The sequence below is a fragment of the Anarrhichthys ocellatus genome, unplaced genomic scaffold, assembly GCF_004355925.1.
Source record: "Anarrhichthys ocellatus isolate YVR2014 unplaced genomic scaffold, GSC_Weel_1.0 scaffold6, whole genome shotgun sequence".
Classification (NCBI taxonomy): domain Eukaryota; kingdom Metazoa; phylum Chordata; class Actinopteri; order Perciformes; family Anarhichadidae; genus Anarrhichthys; species Anarrhichthys ocellatus.
The window spans coordinates 15,197,564-15,206,279 of NW_022280036.1; the positions used below are offsets into that span (position 1 = coordinate 15,197,564).

The following is an 8,716-nucleotide window of genomic DNA, read 5'->3' on the forward strand; positions in this document are numbered from 1 at the left end:
GGGGCATGTAGAGCTGAGGAGAAGCCATCGGCTCTGGAGCTGAGCTGCTGTGACCAGATGAGTTGCTTTTCATCCATCATGAGAAATTCAGGATCTCAATCAAATGACAACTCAGACACCCATCTTCCCGAGTCACCGTAGTTGATTCCAGACCTTGGTACAAAACATTGGGTAAATGCTCCATGGCCCTTTGATTCTCTGAACTTTCAGGCACTCTAAGGGCCACAGAACCAAAACTCTCACCCTACACAAAATACAGTATTGATAAAGGGGAGGCTTGTAGATAATAAATGTTGGGTCAAAGTGAGTACAAATTGATTTCCCTATGCTAGAAACAGCATCACAGTTGTTTGTTTGCATGTTCTGGTGTTGTTTCCGATATGATCTACTTCCAAGTTTTTATACTAAATAAATAAAACCCCAATTGCAATTAATATTACCTACCAAAGTATTCCTTTTTCATGTGCATCTCTAACTCCTTTTCCAGCTCCAAGGTGAGCGCCTCCAGCCGCCTCTCCGCCTGGCTTGGTCCACTCTCTCGGCTGGGGGTCACCTGGTAAGGGATCTTAAACCTCTGGCTCGATGAAGCCGATTTTGAGCACACCCCATAGCTAAACGACGATGGCAACCCCGCGGTCATCTCCACAGTCCCTCCCGTATGGGCTGACTGCTGCAGGGGCTCTGGCACCGCCGAGAGCCCCTGGAGATGGATGCGACTTTGGATCCCGTTGGAGTCTCCAAACTCCTGCAGCAGCGTGTCCTCGTGCAAACTGCTGCCCAGCATCGATGACCGCGGCGAGGGCAGCTGCAGGTCTGGGTAGGTGCTCATAGACCCCCTGGAGCTGCGGGAACTCCTGGAGCTGTGGCTGGAGATGCTGGACCGCGGACTGACCACGCAGTTCGCGGTGGTCCCCGGTCTCGCGCTCCCGTCCTGGCTGCAGATGCTCGAGCGAGGGCTCGCCAGCGGCGCTGCGTGCAAAATCGCCCCCTCCAGATCGTGGTTGACCACGGGCCCGTACCGAGAATCGGAGTAACTGGATCTCGGGCTGGTGGTGAAGGAGTACTGGCTCGCCGTGCTCGACCTGGGGCTGGCGTGCCTCTGGTCGTAGCCCATGCTGATGCCGCTGGTGCGGTTGCTGCTGGGCTTGCTGCAGCAGTCGCAGCTGTTGAGGCTGGCCCGTGGGCTGGAGTGCTTACTCGTGTCGCTGGCGGTGCTTGCATAGCTGGATCTGGGACTGAGGACGCTGTTGCCCTCGCAGTGCACTAAACTGGACCTGGGGCTCGAGTACCTGTCCTGACCCGGCACCACCAAACTCGTGCGCGGGCTGCTGATGCTCGACCTCGGGCTGGCGTGCTTGCCCTGCTCTTGCGAGGACAGGGACGACGCTAAGCTGGACCGGGGACTGGTGGCGTTGTACCTCCCGTCGTGGCTGCTGGTGATGCAGACACTGTTGCACCTGTTGCCGGGCAGCGCCGCCGGCTTGTTGAGGGGCACGCCGTCGAAGGCGGAGCCGGTGCTGTACCTGTGGCCCTGCACCTCCAGAGAGTACCTCCTGTGCCTCTCGGAGGCGCCCGTGTAGCACGGCAGAGCCACTTCGGATTTGGTGCAGCAGCCCTCCTCGGCGTAAGCCGCGTCTCTCTGAGGGGCACAAAAATCCACGGGAACGGCCCGGTTGCAGTTCACGGGGCGCACCGGAGCCGCGGTGTACACTTTATTCCCAGACGTGAAATTCTCCACTGTGTGATGCTGCTGGTGAAGCACAGATGTGCCATTCATCGGCGTGCTCTTGTGCTCCGCTACAGCCGGAGCCGAAAAGTCTAAATCGGGGTTAATCACCAGGTCTCTCCTCGCGTTGTACATCCCATCCTTATACGCATCGTACAGGGAGAGGTCCTCCATCAATTTACTGGCCCGGAGTCCCAAATCTTCCTGGTAGTGCTCCATGTTGTGCTCCATGTTGTGCTCCTGAGGCGAGAAACAAGTTCAGAGTGTGCTCCGCTCCGCGAGCCAAACCTAGCGAGCACCGCGGAGCACTAATTGCATTTCACATGGAAATCAAAACAAAACGCCGCGGTACAGCCGTCGCTCATTTACAGAAAAAAAGCCTCCAACGTACTCAGAAAATCTCCACCGCGTGCCGCATCGTCTTCTTCTGCTTTGCCTCCCTCGCAGAGAAAGCAAAGTCTTTCTCACAGTTTCTGCCGACAGGGATACGTTTGTCAACTTCAGTTTTTGTTAAGTTGAAAGGTCTTTACAGTCAATGGCGCGCTGCGCGGAGGAATTTCGCCTTGTTGGTTTTTCCTCTAGTTTCGCTCACGTTCAATATGCTGGAAATTAAAGTAGGCCAGATAATCGGATGCGCCATAAATACCCGTTGTATATCAATCTGAATTCAGTAAGCGCACGGCAATTTGATTAAAACGCCGTTTTACACAGGGGACTCGTTCGCGTAAAAGGAATGCGAGGATGTAGACAGGATGCGCTGCGCCTCTCTGGAATGTGGTTAATGCTGCAGAGAAACAATGATTGCGACCAACTCAGCAAGGGGCTGCCGGCTCTGAAAAGAGAATAGTTTAGAGAGAAGGGGACGTCTGCATTCATCCCGGGCAGACTAAAATACCACACGAAGCACGCCTCACCTGGTCCGACTCCTTTTACACCAGGAATAAGCTGCAGTGAGCTGGTATTTTGGAGGGCAATGCGATTTAAAACTCAAGTTTATCCACGTTTTTTAATCCGAGGATATGAAGACAAAGAGATTCTCAGGTATAGCCCCATCGAAGTGTAGCCTGTATGATGCTTATTTGGACAATGTCCAGTTATCATAGCCGACTATGGGCTCTTATATGAATATTAAAGGAATGTTTTGTTGGGAATAAAACATAAAAATAAAAAATACACATCAAAGGCATCAATCGGGTGAATTGATTTAATAAATAAAAGTTTTATTCAAAGTTCATATTAGGCTGCATAAAATGTTATATATCATTTTAAGTAGAAGTGAACTGCATGCAAAGTGTACCAGTCACTTTAAAACGGAAAACATGAAAAAAACTGTGGAAAGAAAATTACTATGATGACCACAAATGGAGGCCATGGTTAATTTTGGTGGATTATTAATGTGGGATTATGATTCATAGTTACAGTAGATATGATGATGTAGACATTATAAACCAGGCCACCGAATCTTTGTCCAGGGTCCTCAAACATACTACTTACTTAATAAATTCAAATAAAAAACTTTAAATTGAACCTTGAATCCAGTTCAAAAATATACAAACCACATTTGCCTTGGAAGAGTTTATTCACTGCAGTTTTCAGAACATTCCTCAGCATTTCGTTACATTACAACTCCACAAAAACAGCACTAAAAACATGTGATAGGTTATTAAAGATCGTTGTCCCCAGAGTTGTTCTTTGAAAAGCTTACTGTTGTGGAAAAAAGAGGTAGCATTTGACATAAAGTGTCCAACAATAACAACAGCGTAAACTGACAGTCTAAAGCACCTGCCTACTGACTGATTTTATATTAAAATATGTCCATATGCATTGTGGCTGTGGCTCACTGGGTAGAGGGGGCCGTCCGGTAACCGCAAGATCAGCGGTTCGATCCTTGGCTGCTACATGTCCTGTGCCAAGACAGTGAACCCCTAACTGCTCCATGGCTGCTTCTCAGCAGCCCACTGCTCCCAATAAGCTATGAATGGGTTAAATGCAGAAGTCAAATTTCATATATGACAATAAAATCCTAACTTTGTCACGATAAGGGATGTATGGCATTTTGGAAAATATCAGAATCATGTTTTTGCTTCAGCTGCTCCTCAACTGCCAACAAATGGAAGAAAAGAGAGAACCACGGCAACAAAGGCGGAAACAAACAGGATGTCTCGTAGCAATCGGCCGAGGGGGGAGCTGTGAGATTTTCTCCCATGGCCTCTGCTTCTGAACCATTGTACGACCTCATCCAGGTTGTACTCCTGGGGCTCATAACCGAGCTCCGCCTTAGCTTTTGCCATGCTGAAGTAGTGCGTCACGCCGGTCTTATACACCTCTGTGCGTGTCAACAGCGGCTGGAAGTTATAGAAGGGCCCGATGAGGTGGTGGATCGTTTCTGTGAGAAAGGCAACAAAGTAGATGAGAGAGACAGGAAGGCACAGTTTGGGGAAAGGATAGCCCAAGCCCTCTACCAGAGGCCTGAAGAATTCAAAATTGTTGACAGGCCTTCCGTCTGAGATGAAGTAGGCCTGGCCAGCAGAGCGGTGCTGCTTCTCTGAGGCCAGCGCCTCAGCGGCGAGCTTGTGCGCCGACACCAGGTTGTCCACATGGACAAACTCCACCAGGCTGCCGGGCTCACCGTAAACAAACCTGAAGATCCCCTTCTCTATGTAGCCAACTATCCTGGGCAGGTGCCTCTGTTCGCCAGGCCCGTAGATTCCTGCCGGACGCAGCGCGCAGCATCTCAGCACCCCGGAGCCGTCCTTCAGTGCCGTGCCGTCGGCTTTCAGCACTGCCATCTCCGCCAGCGACTTGGTTCTGGAGTAGTGGTCGGGGTGCAGATGGAGAGGTAGATAAGGGAGGCTCTCGTCCCCGTTCTCTATCACTTGGCCTCCGAACACCACGTTGAAGGTGCTGGTGTAAACTAGCCTGGGCACTCCGTGCTCCACGCAAGCCCTCAGGACGTTCTCTGTGCCTTGAACGTTCACCGCCTCGATCAGATGGCGGTTAAGCTGCTCTCTGCCGGACATGCCATAGGAGGCGACGTGGAACACGCAGTCCGCGCCAGCGACGGCCTCCTCAACTTGCGCATACTCACGTATATCTCCTTGAACAAACATAAAGTCCTCTGGCACTTCTTGCTTGGGAGGAACTGTGTCAAACAGAATGATCTTGGCTCCTTGTCCGTGCAGGGAGCATGCCAGGCTGCAGGGGAAAACAAGTTATTAAATATGAATTCATCGCCGCATGAAACTCACTTTTACTGAATACAATGACAAACAAAATACCACAATGCATGTATTTCTAATGTTACATCTGCCAGGGGGTCTGTGGGAGTCATAGGTCCAGTGTAACTGAGATAACTGGTGCGATACCGCCACCTTGTGGCGGCAAAGCAGCGTTACAGCACAGGGCAACTCTGAAAGCCTTGCTGAGGGTTAGCTGACTGTGAATGTGCACCGTCACTTCGTTAACTTGAGTAATAAACAATGACATTGTTCTTACCGATAACCAAAATAGCCACATCCTCCAGTGATCAAAAACGTGTCTGCGCGTGCGTTTTCCATTGCAGGTGGACGAATCTGTGAGTTTGTATAAAAGAGAGAATTAGGCAGAATACAGAAAGAAGTGCACACAACGGCATCCTCGTGTCAAAACTACACTGTACCCCCCAGTAATAGACACACACATAAAGGGAAAAAGAAGCCACTACATTGACATTACCTAACCCGTAGTCTGTACTGACCGTATTTGTAACTTTTGTACAATTGTACCTTTCATAAGCTAACATAACCACGCTTACTTTCTATAGCGAGTACTCCAGAATGCCATGCAGACAGTGAGATAAATCCACAGCCTGAATTCTCTATGTGAGTTAAGTTCACGACACGAAGGTGTTTCGCTGTCGGTACTAACCTCAAACTATACCGGGTAGAAAACGAGGGAATGTCCGCTGAGAATCACTCGTTCAAAAACTCTACTATAGCACCGGTGAGAAAGACACGGCGCTCACGCGCCCCTCCGTGGTCTGTGCTGTACGTGCTTTTTGTTACGTAAATTACGTAAAAACCGTCAAGCGTTCGTACAAAGAGGCAGAATAACACAGGCAGCAGGGCAGTGCAGCGATATAGTGATTGGAAACTGATTTTATCTTTCAATCCTCGGTTATCAAAATTATGATAAAACATATAAAACTTTAGAATAGTCGAATATGCGTATGGTTTTATGCGTATGAAAAGCATTGCCTGAGTTGCATGCGTTCTAATGGTCGCCAAGTACGCTTTTATTTTGAAAGTCATAATCGGATGTCTGCCAGCAAAAACTTCTAAATTTTCTAAAACTTCTGGTATAAAAGTGAAGATATTTCCCCAAAAATATCAAAGGATTCCAAATAACTGCAATGACTGATCAGCAACAACAGCAACCTTCCGCCGAAGGTTTAGGTGAGAGTGTTTTTAAGGCTGCTCCAGGGTGATTCAGAATCAGAATCAGACTCAGAACCGTTTATTGCCGAGGAAGTTTGCACCTACAAGGAATTTGTCGTGGCGGGTTCAACATGGGTTCAACATGGATCACCACGGTTTGGGGTGAATTAGTTCTGGTCGAAGTGGGCTTTATTTCTGGAAGAGGCCTTTGGTGTCACTTCCTCTAAGCGGTTCACTTCCTTACTCAAATACTCGTAAGAACAATAAACATAGATTAACAGCTATCGTCGCTCGTGTTTCACCTTCGTTTTCAGATGACTTTGTGTTTTTATTTTCGTTGGTAGGGTAGACTTATATCCCTTTTATTGAAAAATATGGCGAAAGTGAATGTAGTTTTGCGCTGCGTCTCTCTGCAGTTTCCATTTGCTGATCCAGCTGGTTTTCATTTTTGTGAGATTTGGACAAAACAAGAGCAGGGGGAGATGTTTCCCACATTTAAAAATCAGTTTGCTAAAAGACAACTTGATCAAACTCTCATAATTGAGCAACGTATAGCGTACTTTTTCAAAATAATACAGTGGTAAACGCTTGTTGTGTTTTATCAAGACAAATTTAATTTTAACTAAGTTTGTTGCTTTGTTTGTAGGTTATGTCATGGTGCGTGGTGTCAAAAGCCTTTTTAATAACACCGCTTTCACCACGAAGATAACTTAAAGGATGGATCGTCCTTTTAAATATGCCTATTGGGAACATTTTGACAAATGGGCAATGACTAGTTGTCATTGTTTTAAGCTTTATAAAGATGACATTGCAACTTTGTAACTGGTGGATGGGACCTCTAAATTTGTCTGCATCATATGTTTATAAAGGGTTTAAGCTTCAACTACTGGCTTTATTTAGGTATAAGGGCTTTTTAGAAAGTGATATCTTCTATTGTCTTTTTATTTTACAGGCAAGATGAGTTTGGAGGAATACTTCGAAAGAATTGGTTTCCACGGCTCTTTTGATAAACTGGATCTCGCAACACTGAAGTTGATCCACAAAAAGCACGTCATGTCAATTCCATTCGAAAACCTCAGCATGCACTGTGGTGGGAGGAACATCATGGACCTTGAGGTCATTTTCAACAAGATTGTGAGGAACAACCGGGGAGGTTGGTGCCTTGAGAACAACTTCCTGTTCGGCTGGGTGCTGAGACAAATGGGCTACGACACTACGACGCTGGGCTCCAGAGTTTTCAACAGCATCCTCAATGATTTTGGCCCCCTTGATTCTCATTTCCTCAACAAGGTTGTCATCGATGGGAAGGCTTATATAAACGATGTAAGCTATGGGGTCTCTTTCCAAGTGTGGGAGCCCCTGGAGCTCGTCTCTGGAAAGGACCAACCTCAGGCAGCGGGTGTCTTCCGCTTCGTAAATAAGGGGGACATCTGGGTGCTGGAGAAAACCGGTAGAAAGCCAGAGGTTCTCAATCCAGAGTTTGCCAAATCAAGTCTGGTGAACAGGAAGGAAACCAATCAGATCTACTGCTTCTCCTTGGTGCCTCGTGAGGCCGAACATTTCCTTGAGATAAACAACAAACTCCAGACGGAGACTTCCCTGTTCACCAATAAGTCCATCTGCTCTGTGCAAACGCCAACAGGATTCAGAGCCCTGATTGGCTGGACCTACGGCGAGGCCACCTACAAACCCGACGAAGGAGTGGACGTCTTAGACATAAGAAACGTAACGGATGACGAGATAGAGCAAATTCTTCGTGAAAAGTTCAACATAAAGCTGCAGAACAAACTGCAGCCTCTCAACAACAAGTCGTACTACACATTCTGAAATCCTACACGTGTGCTGTTTTGAGATTCACCCGGAAAAGATCTCACGACCTGTGTTGATTTCACGACCAACTAGCTTGTTGAATAATCATCTATTTGAAACATGACCAGTGCTTTGAATTTAATCTTTCGTACATTGAAAATTGTGCAATTGCATTAGGCCTGGAGAAAGTGGAAGACATGTTTTTGACTTCTGGTATATGTGTAGGCTAAGTATCCTGAGTCAATGCAAGGAGCAGACACGTCGTCCTTAAGGAAAGTAATGATGACCAAATAATGATTTTAATACATTTTCAAATCTACATAATACATTGTTTGCCAAAAATGTCTATTTTTAAAACTTTCTTATACCAATGTACTCTGCTGAGCTTCAAGTTGTATGATAATGTAGACCATTGTGCTTGGATGTCATCTGTAGTAGGCGTACTCCCTCATATATTGTCACCATGATTAAATATTATGCTTGCATGCACATGCATTTGTCTTCTGACTCATGACTGAGCTTGTGGTTTTGTTAGAAGGCTGGAGCAGGGGTTGTTCAGGTGTCGAAAGGCAGTTCTTAGCGTAGACCGTCTTGTGTTCTAGACAAGGACCTGAACTGTGTCGTTCATCTGACTACATTTGTAGACAACTGATGGATGTGTCTTACTAAAATAATTGCAATCAACTTTACTTTTAGGCCCTTATCTTTTTAGCAGCTCACCGGCAGTTTTCATCTCTGGACGTGGCCACTCACTGCCGAACCCCTA

At 47.1% G+C, this 8,716-nt stretch overlaps 3 protein-coding genes across 4 annotated transcripts in view; 1 reads left to right on the top strand and 2 right to left on the bottom strand.

Moving 5' to 3' along the window:
- Nucleotides 1–2,542, bottom strand: part of wtip (WT1 interacting protein) — a 24,126-nt gene extending 21,584 nt beyond the window's left edge. The window contains exon 1 of the mRNA XM_031846473.1: nt 445–2,542. Within this exon, the coding sequence (XP_031702333.1) occupies nt 445–1,957 (1,513 nt within the window). The 5' untranslated portion in view covers nt 1,958–2,542. The remainder of the gene's footprint in view (nt 1–444) is intronic.
- A 1,133-nt stretch (nt 2,543–3,675) lies between these two features.
- sdr42e1 (short chain dehydrogenase/reductase family 42E, member 1) lies at nt 3,676–5,724 on the bottom strand. Of its 2 annotated transcripts, XM_031846668.1 has the most exons (3): nt 5,633–5,724; nt 5,222–5,298; nt 3,676–4,921 (listed from the first exon to the last, which is right to left on the bottom strand). In XM_031846668.1, exons 2-3 carry the CDS (start codon nt 5,281–5,283, stop codon nt 3,823–3,825), a joined length of 1,161 nt encoding a protein of 386 aa, XP_031702528.1. In that variant the 5' UTR covers nt 5,284–5,298; nt 5,633–5,724; the 3' UTR covers nt 3,676–3,822. The 2 variants fall into 2 exon arrangements, with proteins under 2 accessions (XP_031702528.1, XP_031702529.1); XM_031846669.1 differs by having other exon boundaries at nt 5,222–5,724.
- A 328-nt stretch (nt 5,725–6,052) lies between these two features.
- On the top strand, nt 6,053–8,438 carry LOC116383039 (arylamine N-acetyltransferase, pineal gland isozyme NAT-10-like). The gene is made up of 2 exons (XM_031846559.1): nt 6,053–6,159; nt 7,094–8,438. Exons 1-2 carry the CDS (start codon nt 6,117–6,119, stop codon nt 7,966–7,968), a joined length of 918 nt encoding a protein of 305 aa, XP_031702419.1. The 5' UTR covers nt 6,053–6,116; the 3' UTR covers nt 7,969–8,438.
- Nucleotides 8,439–8,716: the final 278 nt, after the last annotated feature.